General features: G+C 40.7%; 1 protein-coding gene across 1 annotated transcript; it reads left to right on the top strand.

The window, feature by feature from the left end:
• Positions 1-108: 108 nt before the first annotated feature.
• LOC124186991 (glutamate receptor ionotropic, kainate 2-like) lies at positions 109-15,321 on the top strand. Its single transcript, XM_046579217.1, has 17 exons — positions 109-414; positions 5,137-5,229; positions 5,653-5,811; positions 6,634-6,818; positions 7,532-7,689; positions 7,894-8,035; positions 8,098-8,400; positions 8,581-8,799; positions 8,877-9,083; positions 9,165-9,249; positions 9,713-9,989; positions 10,117-10,318; positions 10,530-10,755; positions 10,898-11,013; positions 13,652-13,804; positions 13,915-14,132; positions 14,699-15,321. The coding sequence occupies exons 2-16, from the start codon at positions 5,157-5,159 to the stop codon at positions 14,116-14,118; spliced, it is 2,709 nt and encodes a 902-aa protein (XP_046435173.1). The 5' UTR covers positions 109-414; positions 5,137-5,156; the 3' UTR covers positions 14,119-14,132; positions 14,699-15,321.
• Positions 15,322-17,107: the final 1,786 nt, after the last annotated feature.

Below are 17,107 nucleotides of genomic sequence, written 5' to 3'. Positions count from 1 at the left end.
CCGGAATAACAAACACAAGTGTAAATTTCCAGCAGAAACGAATTTGGGGTCACCGTACGACGAGGTAGGTTTGTAGGAGAAATATATTTGCCGGGCTAGAAGCAGAATCAAGTCCATCTGTTGTCCCACGGAACGGATAAGGGGACTGAGGTGAAAAGGGAGGGGAAGTTCAAGAAGGGCCAGAATAAGAACGCAGAGTCTATGCGCGTCGGGAGCTGCGCGCTTTTGGCATTTCTGCTCGATCTCTGGAAGCGCGCGGAGCCGTCGCGGCGTCGTCTAGCTTCATTTTGCGCTAGGGAAGGGCTTGAAGCACGTTTTGCACACTCGCCAAAAGTCCGAAGGGTGTTATTGTTTACTCGATGTACTTACGCATACACGCAAATTGGTCCCCTTTACTCATTTCCGTGTGAATAGGTAAGACTGGAATTTGTCACGGTTTGAAAAAGCTTCGTCGAGCTTCCGTTTAACGCGCGAGATTTTTGGCGATGTGATTTATCGTTTTTTACATTAATCTTGTTTTGATCAATTGTATTTAACCGAGTCATGGGGTGCTTGTCTTGTTATTTATTCTTAAAAGCTTGTATTTATATTCATTTGTTTGACCGGTTTCATAATTCAAAGTTTGCTGCTCGATGAAAAGCTGTTGACAATTGAGTGAATTTTTTTTTCTAACCTGGTCGATTTGACCCCGAATTATTGAGCCATCAGCGATCGTTTGTGAACATTAGCGATTACTCACAGTTCAAATCGATTTGATCGGATTTTGACATTGATGAAAATTATTTGAAACAGTTTTAGGTTCTGATCAAAATTGAGATTCTGTATTTTATATCAGATGCAGTTTAATTTCAACGAACAATTGTCAAAACAGAAACAACGGCAGAACGGAGACCCAAAATTTAATCAAGCTGAATTTCATGTAAACTAAGTCTTTTCGATATTGCATGAAATTTTAAACCTACATATTGGAATTAATAAACCCTTGACCGTCGTTCAATTGTAATATAATCATAGAACTTGTTTCAAGAAAATTGTAGGACATTAATCCGCGTGTCCTATAATTTTTGTTCCAAAAAACGGTGAAAAAACGACACCATCTTTACATGGAAAATAGGAAAAAGCAGAATGATTAGGTTCTCTATTAAAATACTGAATATTGAAGCTTTTCAATTATGTTTCACGTTAAGGGGGGAGATTTGCTCAACATACGATCAACTTCAGTTGTAATTTTTGACCATTGGTGTTGAAAAATAAATCCGTGAGTGGAACAAATAGTAAAAAATATTCTTTCACACCATGATATAAAAATTAGATTAATACTGCGATTTTCAAGTTTCCCACGACTGTTGAAGGATTGTCTTTGTTCCCAGCCGGAAGTTCCCTACTCATTGTGTCTACGCTTATTTCGCCGCCCCCGCAACCCGAGATTGCGATCGATCGACTCGTTCGAATTAGAAAAGTAATTTAAAACAGAGAAAATCTAGTTGCTAGTCACTTTTGCAGACTAAACACGTATAGTCAATCCTTTCAGCGCTTCCAGCTGTCACGCGATGTTCGGTCACACACCTTATGTTTATTTTCGGAAGCCAACGTTTTTCTCATTCACAGTTTTCGGATGTCCCGTTCCGTCCCGGATATATTTACGCATCTACACAAATTGGTCCTCTTTACTCTTTTCCGTGTAAATATGTGAGATAGGGATTTGTCACGGTTTGAAAAAGCTTCTTCAAGCCTCCGTTTAACGTGCGAGATTTTTGGCGATGTGATTTATCGTTTTTTACATTAATCTTGTTTTGATCAATTGTATTTAACCGAGTCGTGGAGTGCTTGCTTTTTTCTTTATTTTCAAAAGCTTGATGTTTTCTTATTTCAATATTTGCTTTGCAACCGTCTCGCCACGAAGAATGATTCCCGCTAATTTTAACCACTCTTAAATGACCATCGTTGCTCGGTGAAACAAGGCCAACAACTAAGTTAATATTTTTCCAACCCTGGCCGATTCAAGCTCGAAATTTAGTGTCGAATCGTTTCTGAAAAGAGTTCATAAAGTTCATCCTTCTGACGCGTCCTAATTAATACTACGGAATTCTCTCACCCGCCTTATAATTATTTTTCAAACCCAAGGAAATTCTTCGACTTGGCGTTATTTTGTTCTTCCTTTCATTTCGTTCATGACCATTTTCGAAAGCGGAAGTCGTCGTTAGGCGCGGGCAATCAGGCAGCCGGCTTCGGCCTCCACTCGACTCTCGTATCGCGATCAGACGAACCGCGACTTCTTCTTTTAGAGCTTTAGCCGTGCAGCCATTCACCGGCAGCGATTCGCCGAGACGTTCGCCACTTGACCCAGATTAGTTACTCTGAATACGTCTCGAGTTCTGCATCGCCGCTTCGTTATACGCGGATTTACAAATAATCGACTCTTTATCTCATCCCTGACTCCAGGCTTCGATGAGGGATCGATTTCTTCTCGTCATTCGATTGCGGCCTGATTCTAGTCGAGCGCATCCAGACGCAGTTTCTTCTCCTTGTCATCCGAACAGACACAGTCTGCGCGGAAATTGATCTGTAACAAAGATTCTTGGAATAATTCCCTGAATTAAATGGCTAAGAGTTGAATGATCCGAGACGTGTCTTTATTTTTTTGTCTATTGTCTTTAGAGAAAAAATCGATTCAAATATTTTTAGGCTCGTCTGCAATGACGGGAAACTAATGATTGAAAAAACTATCGTAAAAAATGCAGAACTTTTAAACTGTCGTGTCTTACCATTTATAATTCTGGAAATTGATCTCGAACAAATTAGGATTGAAAAATTTTCGAAAAATTTATTGGTCTTCCGGTGTTACGTGTATATTTTTTACGTTTATTTTAACGAACGAAGAAACTAATTGATAAACATTCTCCCATGATTCTTTAGCATCTTAGATACTGTGAAAATCAACACATAGTATTTGCTGCAACAAGCGGACTAAAATTCATTTTTCATGTTTCCACCGTTCGCAAATCTAGTGAAAAAAGTAGCCGAAAGTAAGATGACTACTATACGCGAAAGGGATCGCCAGTCCACAAAGAATTCTAAAAGATCACGTCGAACGGTACGGTTAGATTTGAATAATTTTCTCTTCATTTTTATTTTCGCAATAAAAGACGTCTGGTTGAATATTCCTTTCATAGATCTTCACTTTACGTCCTCAATATCGATAAAAAAGGTAGTTCTTTTTTTCTATCGGGACTTCATTTTTCATTCTAACGAGCGTAAAGCAGTGGCTGATATGTTTACGCAAAAATGAAATTGCGTTGGCGTGCAAAGCGACGTTGAGACTTCGTTGATGTATAAATACTCGTATCAGGGTCGATGCTCGTCTCTGCCGACTGTTTTTTTTTTTTTTTTATTTTTCTTTTTCATAATCTGTATACTAATATTATACAATCAACGAAGAATTGAATCAACGAAGAATTCCCAAAATCGAAATTTTTTTTTTATCGCTTCGCGCCTTCTGTGAATGTGAATTGTTCTCTCATTCTAGATTCAGTTTTCAATAACGAGTGATTCATTCTCGTTCTACGATCATGCCCTGGGTTTATATGCGAAATCGACTACGGTAAGAAAATAGTATGAAAAGATGATTAATCCTCTCGCTGGCTATCGAAGGTTAAAATAATGGTCTTCGCGTTTCGTTCGTTTCTCTTTTCTCGTGAAAAACACCCATTTGCCAGTTTTAATTGACAGAATTCCGTAGAACCATCCGACGAATGACTTTCAAAAGTTAGTATAAAAAGAAGGAGCTGAATCGAATACGCTGGGATCACTCGCAAGTGGCTTTTAAAAGCGAAGGAAATTCTTGAGAATAAACTAACGAAGCGGTATCGTGTATTGAATATTGAACAAACTGTGTTATATTTATTCCCCTTCGAGTTCAATTTCTCCTAGACGCGTTCGAAAATGAATTTATAACAAATTGGCGAATGGAATACATAATTCGATACCGAATGAAAAATTGAACCTCCACCTAAAACGCGGATGTAAGAAACGATGTTGACGTCAGGGTGGTTTTGAAAAGCTCCGGTGAGTGATTTATGCTCAGAGTCGCGTTTCAATTAGCAAAGTAAACGCAAACTCCGCAAATAATCAAGGCCTCACTCTCTTCGGGAATCATCATCGGCTCGCATCGTTCCGTCTTAAATGCCGTTCGGCAATTCTTCGCGCTACACGCCTAAATATTTACTCAACGAACACGCTGCCCACTTTTCGACCTTACACAAATATCTTCCTTGTATTTTTTAGCTCGTTCAGGGTGGCCACGCACCTGAATTAAAATCTGGAGAACCTGGAGTTGTCAGGGAACTTTAAAATTGATCATGGAAAAAAATCAAGTTTGCAGTTTTCTATCATAGAAATTGGAAATAATTTTTTGAGATGAAAGGTTTATTTTTTTTTTTTTTCGTCGAGAAAACAAATTTGACAAGACTGACTTTTTTCCGAACGGTTTGGGTTTTAGTAACTGACTGGAACTGGGAAAATGTCAGAGAAAGCTAGATTCTTAGGTCCTGGAAAACCTGGAAAAGTGATGGAATTATTTATCCAAAAATTTATGCCAACCCTGGTCGCTATTTTTGCGAAAATATAACCAAACTGAAAGAACCTTGGATTCTGGATTCCGTTATTATCTAACAAAATCTGTACAACTATGTGCAAAATTATGCAAACCGTATCCACGCCGTTAATTCTCATTAACAAATCGCTGAAACAAAAGATTTCTTCAAAGAATCGAAAGATATTACGTTAAGCGTTTGGTTTACAATTTTTTCATCCGCTCAGACATTTCGACGAATATTGAATATTTCAGGCAGTATTAATGCAATATGTACTAAAAGCTTCACGTGAACACTCAAAGCGAATGAAAGCAAAAACTAATGTCAAGTAATCCTCGTCTTCATGTTCTAACCAAATATTATTCAAGTATTTGCAGTAACAACAAGCATGTACAAAAATTTTTTTAAATTTTATATCTAATATAATAAATACTTTCAAAAATTAGTCCCAGAATTATTAAACTACACGTGATTTTCGATTACCGATATCAAAATCGAGTGCGATTGTTTCAATGTAATCACCGTACGAAATATTAATTTTCAGATGATCCCAATGATCTTAAAATGCTGATCGTGTTGATCTCGATCGCATTTTTACCATCAGGTATTTTTGGATTCGGAAAAACGGTTACGGTAGGTAAGCGGATGATCGTTTGTCTCTGTTAACCGTCTAACATACGTTTTAAAGCTCTGAGAATTTGCCGAATCAGTAAAAAATATTCATTCGTACGCGTCTCGCGTTTCAAGATACGATAACGTGCCAATTCTTACTACCGGAAACGGAGCAAAGATGCAATCGGTATTTCGGCTACTGCAGAACTAATAAGCTACGCTCATAAAAGTTACGGTGCTTACTTAATACTCGCACAATTTCCTTTTCAACTTTCAAAAAGCATGCGACAAGCTGCCGAAACTGAATACGGGACACGGGTAAAAAGTCCGAGGAAATCTCGATAAGGATTTAAAACTGTCGGAGCATGTTTGGCGACTGCGATAATTACGCAGGCGGATAACATGAATGAGAAAATTTTTTCCCGCTGTTTTTTTTACCCTCCGCTAGGTGGATTATTCGAAGATGACGATTTAACGGCAACTGCGTTTAGGCTGTCCGCCAATGTTTTGAACAACGAGAGACACGGAAATTCCAAATTTTCCGAGCAGTTTATTTACGCCCAGATGATCACCGTAAATAATGATACGTACGACGTTTCGCAGGCTGGTAAGTTTAATTTCAGGCCAAAGGAATCGAATTTTCAAATCCGATGAAATTTCGTGACAATTACGTTGATCAACAGGGGTTAATCACTGTTGTAATCTGGCGTACATATGTCGTGCAATCTCATGTGGTGTCTGTAATCTTTTGTCATCTTTGTCATCTCTCGTAATCCTTTATCATCGTTTGTAATCTCTTTATAATTCGTATAATCTTTGCATTCTTTTGGTAATTTTGGTAACCTTGACTCTGAATTGTTAATCTTTAATCACATCTCTGAAATCTTTGTAATTCTTGTAATCCGTTTATAATCCGTGTAATCTTTGCATTATTTTGGTAGTTTTGGTAACCTTGACTCTGGATTGATAATTTTTAATCATATCTCTGGAACCTTTGTAATTCTTGTAATCCGTGGAATCTTCGTGTAATCCTTACAGTCTTTTGGTAAACTTGGCAATCTTGACTTTGAATTAATAATCTTCAATCTTGTCTCTGTAATCTTTGTAATCCTTGCAATCTGCGTGTAATCCTTGCAGAATTTTCGTAATCCTTGCAATTCGTCATGTCTCTGAAATCTTTGCAATTTTTGTAATCTCTCTTCAATCCCTGTAATCTTTGCAGTATCTTGGAATTCCTTGTAATATTTGTAATTGCGTGCAACTGATTTAACCGTAGTCGGTGTACGTCACTTTTGCTTGGTGATTAACTCCTCGTTAAAGTTTGCACATTGATTTATTTACGTGAGCTGTATGTCAGTAATGAAAATTCCATTGATATGTTACGACCTGGTTTCAGTAAATTTTTCTCTGCACTTGGCGTAATTTTCAGTCTGCGAGCTTGCGAACAACGGAGTGGCTGCAATTTTTGGTCCTCGTGACAAGATCGCAGCAAAACACGTGCAAAGCATGTGCGACACGATGGAAATTCCTCACATCGTAGCGAGATGGGACCCTCGACAAACGCGGGGAAACGGTCTGCTCAACATGTATCCATATTCGCAAACTTTGTCGAGGGTAAATTGTCTCTTCAGTTATTCAAAAGCGCGAAATTCGAGCCCTTTTTCCAGCCTTATTTTAATACGAGAACAAATATTTTTCATTTCAATTTTTTACGGTACTGATCCTGAATCCTGATACCTGAAAAACGGCAAAAGAGAAATATTTAAGTTGAATACCGATTCGGAGATCGGTTCAAAGCGATAAGAGGCAACGGTGTTATTATCGAAGCACGCGCTTTTGATTGCCGGTTGTGATTCAGTTTATAACGTATTACGAAGCTTGAACTGCAGTTCATCGGATGCGGATGTTTGACTAGCGTGAAACGCTTCATTACCATTCGCATGTGTGGGTCTCTCTGTTGGCCGCATGTGCGTAACAGACACGGAAAACGAGGCAGCGGTAAAAAAGTTAGTTACACGTTACCGAAGCAGCCTCTTATTATTTGAGATCTTGAAGAACGAAATGTTGATACGTCGGCTTTAATTTTGTGTGGTTTTCTCGTCGCGTTTTACAATTGAGATTGTTTGAATTCTTGGGGTTGAAAAATTGTCATTTCCATTTTAATTGGATCCTTTTACACTGCTACAGAGATTAGACTTTTGACAAATTATTATTCATTAAGTCTGGAACAAAACTTATCAAGGAGTGAAAACGACAAGTTGTGTATAGTTATATATTTGTTTATACAAAATTACGTTACTATAGTTTATTCAAACACGTCTGTGCAGATATACCTCCAACTTGCTCAGGATTTTGAATGGAAGACATTCACCATACTCTACGAAAGTACCGAGAATCTAATTCGGATGCACGAAGTTCTGAAGAGATGGGATCGCAGGGGACACACGGTCACTGTCAGGCAGCTACCCAAAGGACCGAATTACAGGTGAGACTCCTTTGTTCAAAATCTCAGGTTGAAACCGATGTCTGAAGTTTTTCAAACGACTGAACGATGCGAAGTTTTTATCGTAACTGAAATAATTCGAACCCTAGGTTCTCGACCAATCGACCTTTTCGAGATATTATCACATGAAAACTTCAGCAGTGATACTTCTCTCACGGTTATACCGAAGTGATCACTTTTTCGCAGGAAAGTTCTGGAACAGATCAAAAAGTCCGGAGACCCGAATGTAGTGGTGGATTGCTCGATTGACGTACTGCCGGATGTTTTGAAGCAGGCTCAACAAGTTGGCTTGATGTCGGACAGGCACAGCTTCATAATCGCGTCGTTGGTAAGATATAAAATAAATTTATAACCTGTAGAAAGAAAATTATTGTTCGCCTTGTTTTTCAGGACCTTTCCACCATTGACCTCGAGCCCTACCAACATGGTGGAACAAAGTTCGTCGGTTTACGTCTGGTAGACCCCGACGATCCCGTGGTCATCGATACCTTTGAGAAACACGCATCGGAATGGGGTGTGGAAGGTCCATCCCAGATTACCGCAGAGGCGGCCCTAATTTACGACAGTGTCCAAGTTTTTGGAAGAGCCCTGAAACAGCTTGACGATGCCATTGTGGCTGACACGAAAACTTCCCTGTGTCAAAACGTCGATAGCTGGGAGCACGGATCCAGTTTGATGAACATCATGAGATCGGTAAGAAACCGCAGTTTCTGCACATTTCTCGCAAGAATAAGGTTTGGTATCTCGTCCAGCTTCAATTCGGAATCCCGGATTAGCGCGGAGATGCCCTGAGAGTTCAGAATACATCGAAAAGTGAAAACAAGAATCTTGTATGCGGAACACGGAGTGCTCGAACAAGTTGTTTACTTTCAGATCGAGTCGACAGGAATGACTGGGCTGATAAAGTTCGACTCGTCCGGCTACCGGAGCAACTTCAAACTGGACTTGGTACGCCTGGACCTGGACGGACTGCACAAGATCGGGACGTGGAACACGACATGTGGGATTAATTACATCCCGAAACCATCGCTGACCGATCACACGGTCGAACTGAATCTCCGTAACAAAACGTTTATCATTCTCATAGCGATGGTAGGTGGGCTTGAACTGGGCAATTCAAACACTGGATGAATCCCAAGTTCGCAAACAAATCAATCGTGTTGTTTTAGACGCCACCCTACGGAATGCTGAAGGAATCAGCGAAGGAGGAAACTGGAAACGACAGGTACGAGGGTTTCGGTATCGACATCATCCAGGAGCTTTCAAAACTTCTGGGTTTCAACTATACATTCGAGGTTCAAGCTGACGATGTTTACGGCTCGAAGCATCCCGTAACCAAAAAGTGGAATGGCATGATAAAGAAGATCATGGAAGACGTTAGTTTGTTGATAAAATGTTGGTCATAGTCGATGAAAGAAGTGTACAAGACTGAAATACTGCATCGTGATTCATTGCAGCGGGCTGACCTAGCCATTACTGATTTCACAATCACGGCCGAGCGCCAAGAGGCCGTGGACTTCACCATGCCTTTCATGAATCTGGGTAATTATGCAGCTTTCGGTGCGCTGTGGGTTTCTATTTTCCAATGGTTCCTCGACCAGTGCAATTTCATTCCAGAATGCTAGTCACTCCGATTCTTCAACCGGTCATTCTTTAAAATTAGCCTTTCTCGTACATAGTTCGTCCAAACTTGTCAAGTCATTGAAAGCAACCAAAAACGTCAGGCGTCAAATCAGGCCATTCTACCTTCGAATCCATTTCAGAAAACAATCACACGCCAATCTCTCTCGAACATTTCCCATAATCTCTCCGGAAGTTGGATAGAGACGGTGGGGGTAAAATATCGTGAAGGCGTAAGCTGCGAGGCGAGACCATAAAGGGGCGATCTATGGGTGTTATAAATCGAAAATATGGGGAGCAAACAAAGCTATTAGGGCTCGGGGACCGGGCCTGTAATTCTTCCGGAAGCAAATATGTCACTGACAGTAGGGACTCACCCTCACAGGGATCAGCGTTCTATTCAGGAAACCGAAGCCGGCCGGATCCAGTCTCTTCGCTTTCCTGATGCCCTTCTCGAAGGAGGTCTGGATGTACCTGATGGGTACCTACCTCGTCGTCTCCCTGTGTTTCTTCATCGCCGCTCGCCTCTGTCCCGCCGAATGGAGCAACCCGTATCCCTGCATCGAGGAACCTGAGGAACTGGAGAACCAATTCACTTTCAAGAACGCCTTCTGGTTCACCATTGGCTCTATCATGCAGCAAGGATCCGATGTAGCTCCCATGTAAGTCGAGTATCAAATATCAACACCGAGTCTTGGCAGCTGGATTTACCGATCGCCCGACAGTCCCTGGCTGAAGGGATAATCGGCAAGCCAAATCGATCGTTCTGAAATGTCTTTTCATCTACAGAGGTCTTTCAACCCGCATGATGGGCGGTTTTTGGGGGTTATTTATCATGATCATCGTCTCCTCGTACATTGCAAACTTGGCGGTATTCTTGGTCGTTGAATCAAAGCCAGTGCTGATCAAAACCGCCGAAGATTTGTTCAACAATCCACACGGCATTAAATACGGAGCAAAAGGGAGCGGCTCCACAATCGATTTCTTCAAGGTGAGCAATTTTGTGGTTACGTTACTTGAAGCTCCGTTGATCAATGGGGTGTGATACAGGATGCTACTATATCCAGGAGTGCAATGAAATATACAGTGTCAAGGTGTTTTCAAAGTTTACGAACCGTGAAACGTTTTTTTTTTTCTGCTACTTTAAAATATTTATCATCCACGTATCTTCAAAAGCGAACCAATCGTTGTTTCAATATCAGGCCTCGACACATCCCGTCTTGAAAGAAATGAAGGAGTACATGGTAAAGAACAAGAAGGAACTACTGCCATCATCGAATAATGAAGGAGTGCGTAAGGTCATGCAGGAGAATTACGCCTTCTTCATGGAGTCGTCGACGATTAAGTACGAAGCGGAAAGGAAGTGCAACATTACCCAAGTTGGAGGCCTACTCGACGCAAAAGGCTACGGTATCGCCATGAAGAAGCGTAAGTTCAACTTCCGGTACATTATTGAAATACCGAATTGAAACGAATCCCCGATAATCTCAAATGCTTGAGAAATCATTCAATTTCGTCTGGCTGCCTGTCTACAAGTCTTAAAATTTATTGGACCCATACGTGATTTCAGATTCGCCTTACCGGAACGCTCTCAGTACCGGCATATTGAAACTCCAGGAAACGGGGGTCCTTAAGGAATTGGAGAATAAATGGTGGAAGCAGAAAAGAGGGGGCGGCGCGTGCGAGGTGAATTTAATACCATAATATGTTTGAGCCCTCAAAAACAGCGCGCTTGAAACGGCCCCCCTATACGGATAAATGGGGAAAATCAAGCGCAGCTTTTGGTTTGGTAACCGGTCATTTTTTACGAAATTGGAAGAGTTGGAAACCGAGTTGTGGTTACAGATAATTACACTGAGAAAAATTTCATTCGTTACAGTAACTAGAAGAATTCAGTGAAACAGGTATCGTTAAAAAAAACTGTTTGAATATTGTTGGAATTACGAAAAACGAGGTACGCGTAAACATTTTGCGCTATCGTCGATCCTTTTTTGGTAATTGCCACGCAAAATCAGTTTCTGAGGTTTACTCTACTTTTTTAGTTAAACAAGACTTTAACGTCAATTTATCGCTGCACGAGCGTTAAATTTTCGCAACAGTTGCAAGAAAATCTAGCAACAGTGATCGTAATGAGAAAGAATAGTAACGGATGCTATACTTTTCGGTAACAGCTAGAAAACTAATTTTCATTATCTACCTAGAAGTATATTTTTCGATTGTGGTAAAAAATGAAAATAGATAAGGACTGAGCGGTAACCGGGACTAAAAATTTCTCTTAATGTACGTTTGGAGGAAGACGTAAAATTAAATCTAGAAAATTGTACAGAATATTCCATGTTCCAGTAACTTTTTTCTGAAAGGAAAAAGTTCAAAATCGAAATCTGACGATCGGAATCCTTGAAACCATTTCTTCAGTTTTTGAGTACGAAATATCGCCAACAGTCCGTACCATAATGTTTTTATCACTGAATGCATCCAAATGACCGATTAATTATTAATTATTATCGTTTCGCTCTCGTGGTGACGTTTAGGCAAAGTTGTAAAGTGGTTCATGAACCTTAGTGACTCGACGATACATTTGTTTGCGAAAGACGGGTATAACAAAGAAAAGTGTTCGATGATACGAGCTTCTGGTACGCGGTGAGAATACGCTATTCGCTTATTAATGAAAGCCCGATCTCGTGCGTGACAGAGCGGTATTTTACACGGCAAAGCGAGGCCCTGCTCTTTTTGTCCTTTTGTCGAACAAGAACTGAAGCGTATTACATTATGCCTACACCCAAGACTTCAAAGGGACCTGCCGCATGTAACCTGTCGTTTAGTTAATTCCGTCCTCTCGGCTCTTGTAAACGTTATAGCTAAATACTCGTACCAACACTAAATGTTTACCTTAAGCACAGCTTCGGCATCGGCTTTGGTCTTCCAGCACCTGCTGGCCTCGACTTTAGCTTCGTATTCGGTGAAAGTGATGATTAGACAGAATTACGGTATTTTAACTGGGCACTTTGGTAGAATAGTTGTTTTGATTTCCAGTCTTCGGGTACATTGAACGCTTCTGTTGAAACTCGTGCAAATTTTTCCTTAGTCATTTGATTAGACCATCGTGATATTTGGTAGCTCAGTGAATCGAGTGAAATTTTAGTCAAATAGCGATGTTTCTATTCAGTTAACTATTTGTCGAATTAGGAACGTATGGACTATAAAGTAACATGAACTAAGTAACTCACTGATTAATTAGGTTCAATTATCTGTCAAGCGACTAAAAACTTTAATAATTAGCAACGTAATTAAGTTACTAAGCTATCCAAACTAAAAAATTTACTAAAAACTTCAGTTAAACAGCCAAATCTTTCTTTATTTGTGTAACACAATAGTTGAAATTATTCTTCAGCTGAACACAAAACTTTGTTCAAGTGATACAATATTTGAGGTTATTATTAACTATCGATAGTCATTAAATATATACGATTAATTTTGAGTTGAGTCTTAAAGCTGGCCTGTCGAAATTTTTTGCTATAAACTTATCTGCAGCCCATTTTTTTCAACCCTTACTATTATTTTGAGGAGAAAAAAATTATTAGAGAGATCGTTCTGTATTTTACTCATGATTTTGGAGAAGAAATTTGAAAGGATTGATACGGATCGATTTGAAATAGCTTTCTTATCTCGTTGTCTTCTTGCGTATTGTAATATTCCAAAGAGAGTGGATATCATCGATCGCATCCTGACCTTGCCTTTAAACGGGGGTCGAAACGAGGGTATAACGAAGTACCTAGAAGGCTGCTAATTTCTAAGTTCAACCCTAACGGGTATCTCGACGTTAAACGGGTAATGAAGTCATTTGAACCGCGCTAATTTATCCTAGTTGACAAAGTTTCTACAAAGTTAAATTGCGACAGTTATACAAATTACACGCACCGTGAATGATGTTTTATTTTGTTAAATGATGGCGTCGAAATACAGGGTTTAGAGACGTGGTCATCCTCTCTGGAAAACCACGACGGATTAAACCTTGCTCCGAAACCGGATGAACTTGCCAGTCCGATGCCAAAAGTATTTCAAGATCAAACTGACGCGGGACTTTTTCCGCTCCGCGAGATTCTCGAGTATAAATCCAAGGAACTTTCGGTCCAGATAAGAAATTCATGAGCCGAATAACGACGGTCGTTTTTTGCGATTATGATCTTTACTGTACTATACGTACAAGTGTAGCGATGTCGATGAAAATGTGAGAGTGGGTGCCTACCTACTTTGATAACAAAGGAGGAAAGCCGCCGAATCAAGCGCTGCTGTTTCACTGCTAGAATATGTTCAATTTCCGCAGGAAAAGAAGGGCGGAACCTCAGACGCGAAGCCCTTGGGTGTGGACAACGTTGGAGGCGTTTTCCTCGTCCTGATAACCGGCATTGCTTTGTCCGGCGTCTATACGGCCTGCGAACTGCTTTGGGCGGTTGGCTGCACATCGATAAAAGAGAACGTGAGGGTGTTTCAAAATTTTTCCGTTTCAATCACGCTCCGGTTCGTCTTCCGGTTTTGGCCAATTCGATGCCTGACCTTAAATCACCTTCGTCATTCCCTTCTCCGCAGGTTTCATTCGTGGATGAGATGAAGGAGGAGCTGAAGTTCGCGGTGAAGTTTGGCGCCTCGAGTAAGCCGGTCAGACGAAGGAAGCCAAGTTCACGTTCCAATCGGAGCAAGGAAGATGACATCAATGGAGCAAGCACTCCACCCTGCGGCTTGGGGTCGACGATTATCACCGTTGCATCGGAAGACGATCGACTCCACCTTTGATGATAACGGAAGAGGTGGATGCGAGGTTTGGTATTCGTTCAACGTCACTAACGAGGAAGGTATCTCAGGTCAATCTCTCCGATTTCATTTCTTTTGTAGTATGTTACAGTAGACTGAGAACTAAGCGTCACCTATGTTTCTTTATCCGCCATCAAACACTTTAAGGGGGTGAGACCACCCTCCAGTGTGAGGCATGTTTTTTTCTTCTATTGAGAGAATCACATTTTTCATTTATCGTTATGAGACAACTTTTCCACTTCGATTGTTTGAAAAATATTACGTTCTTGCGGGTGAAACTGCCGAATCAACCCCTTAAGACGTCTTACTTTGGAGAGTGGTTCGACTTCCTAAGGTGTTTAATGACAGACATAAAAAAAAAAAAAAGTATACGTGTCGCTTAGTTTTTAGTCTACTGTAACGTATTACAAAAGAAATGAAATCGGAGAGATGGACTTGGTATACATTTCCTGTCAGTCCTCGTTGAATCCAGAGGATGAGAGACTGCGGTGAATTCAGTTATCGATCCACGAATTATCGTACAATCGCACTGTTTCTGTTCTACTTGTCATGTTTCTTCAAGGTACGATGCGGATCAATTTCGGAATTGCCACGATAACTGCTGTACGATTGCACCACTGAATATCGTGTGAGACGTGATCTCTAGATTCAGGAATGCAATATCGTCAGCCTGGTACACCATCAATATTTCATCTTGAAAGTGTTCTACTCAATACAGCTGTTTCGCCATTCGACGAATTACGAACGCTGAATAGAGTGTAAAATGAATAGTTTTAAGGCACGCATTTGCGGTACAATATCAAGCAGGTCGATTTTAATTCTTCAAGATACGTACTTAATTATAGTTTACTGACAATTTATTCGCTCATAACTATGCATAGGCTTAGTATAATATTATGCCGTTGGGACATGCGTGAAATAAACGTTTTCCAGCCAGCGGGTAATTTCACGTTGTACGCAAAGTTGCGTCGAGCGGACGGATGCTCGATTTGTTCAGCACCGTATAGCAGGTGACGTGAAAATATCAAAGTGCAACAACAAGTGTCCGATTGAATTGATCTTTGATTTCTTGACACGCTTTTCGAATACTTTGCAAACTTCACGAAGTTTATCAACGAGCAAATATGCGATACGCACAATCGCAAGCACATTATGTCCGAGGGGTAATAAAATGTGAAGACCAGGGATTGGCGTTTAAAATTTCCTGACCTATCCACCTATTCCGGCATATGAAGAGGTCGTAAAACGAATTTTTTTAAGCAAGCTTAAAGCCAGCCAGGCCGCGAGGAGTGAGCGGAGGTTTAATAAGGAATATAATAAATAACGTTGGTGGATCGTAAACCAGCGTCTGACCACGGACGTTAATAATGCACTAAAACCGAAATCACTCACTCGTAAATACGTTCGATGCTAAAACGCGACCAAAACCGCACGTGGTTTATAAGTCAGGATCATTCTCTCCCTGTCTCCTCTACTTCTGTCTCACCTTTCTTCCAGCACCGCGGATACACGCGTAGCATGATCGTAAACTGGTAGTATTAAGTACCCGTGTACAACTTGCGCTCGTTCTTTAAGACAGCGTCGCCTTATATTCACTGCCCGGATTGTCTCGAGGCCGGATATATATCCCCAAGAGAATCAATCTTATCCATGGCTCAGCGAAACGGGCGCAGCTTCTTCACTCGCTCTTGAATACCGCGAGATCCGACTCATTCAGAACCCCGATCCGCCGTTGAGCTATTCAATTCTGTCCGAAAGAAAAAAAAAAACAAAAAAAAAAAAAAAAACCTTACAGAACATATGGAGGAATGAATGATACCGTTGGGACAGAACCACGTTTTAGCAGAGTGGTTGGATCGAGATTATAAACGTCTATGGTCGATGGTCGAGGAACGGTGACGGATCTGAAACGCATTGTCAGTTGGCTGAGATCAAAACTGTCAATAATTAATCAGCAAGTGTTACACCACGGAATATGATAGTGGGTAGTGTGAACTTTTAAGTGCCCGAGTATTTGACACTCTTTCTTTGGATAGACAACGACACTCGATGAAGAGACGCTCTGAAATGGTCGACTCTTATTTCGTTAAAGGCTTTTTGTTTGCCCCTTTGAAGTCGTTTGATGCTATTTAACGGACCTAAAACTGGAAACACCTTGATTCAGAAGATCGGTATAATTACTTTTACAAAGTTGACACGTAATGTGATCATGGACTGGATGTTGAAATGTCTGAGGATTCGACAGTCTTTCTTTCGGTAGACAAAGAGACTCGATGAAGAGACGCTCTGAAGTAGTCGATTCTCATTTCGTTAAAGGTTTGTTGTTTGCCCAGCTCTTGAAGTCGTTTGATGGTATAATATTTAACGGACCTAAACCCGCGAACACCTTAATTTAGGAAACCAGTGTAATTACGTTTAGAAAGTTTAATCCACCGAGTCGATATCCTCGCATATTAAATACCGACAGAATTTTGAAACTGGAATGCAGTCCACTACGGTGACAATTTAATGATCGGTTTACGGGATCGATGGTCGCTAAGTACAACCTGGTGGACGATACGGGGACTTTTTAACCGGTCGTTAGAAAATTTCACGCCAATCTCATGGCGGAATTGCTTCATCCTTCCATGGGGCATGCTTCGTGAAATCACTTAATACACGGTAACGCGTATCGTCTGATCGGTATCAGTTCCTCTAGCCGTCGAACCGGCGACAAAGGAGCTTGGTTTCACTCTTTCAAGGCCGACTGGAATTACTGACAGCGTCTTGGTCTTATGCAGCGCCTCGACATGGACTGCAGATGTAACCGAGTCATTGATCGCTGATGACTTTAGCCAGTTTATCATCATGGTGGTCCGGATATTGGCGGATGACCGATGGGATCATCGAGCCAATGGTTGTGAGCGGCATTTGGTATTTGCAAATCAAACTGTAATTTATATTCTTAAGAAATTTATTTAACTGATCGAAG

This window comes from Neodiprion fabricii, chromosome 7 (genome assembly GCF_021155785.1).
Source record: "Neodiprion fabricii isolate iyNeoFabr1 chromosome 7, iyNeoFabr1.1, whole genome shotgun sequence".
Classification (NCBI taxonomy): Eukaryota; Metazoa; Arthropoda; class Insecta; order Hymenoptera; family Diprionidae; genus Neodiprion; species Neodiprion fabricii.
Note: the sequence above shows the minus strand (reverse complement) of the source record. Positions and strands in the feature narration are given on the sequence as shown.

Bases quoted from the DNA above. Each gene is read 5' to 3' on its own strand.
- LOC124186991 (XM_046579217.1), top strand. From the start codon at position 5,157: ATGCTGATCGTGTTGATCTCGATCGCATTTTTACCATCAGGTATTTTT. The intron at 8,036-8,097 runs GTAAGATATAAA...CTTGTTTTTCAG, and splicing joins GCTTCATAATCGCGTCGTTG to GACCTTTCCACCATTGACCT. The intron at 9,250-9,712 runs GTAATTATGCAG...TCACCCTCACAG, and splicing joins CATGCCTTTCATGAATCTGG to GGATCAGCGTTCTATTCAGG.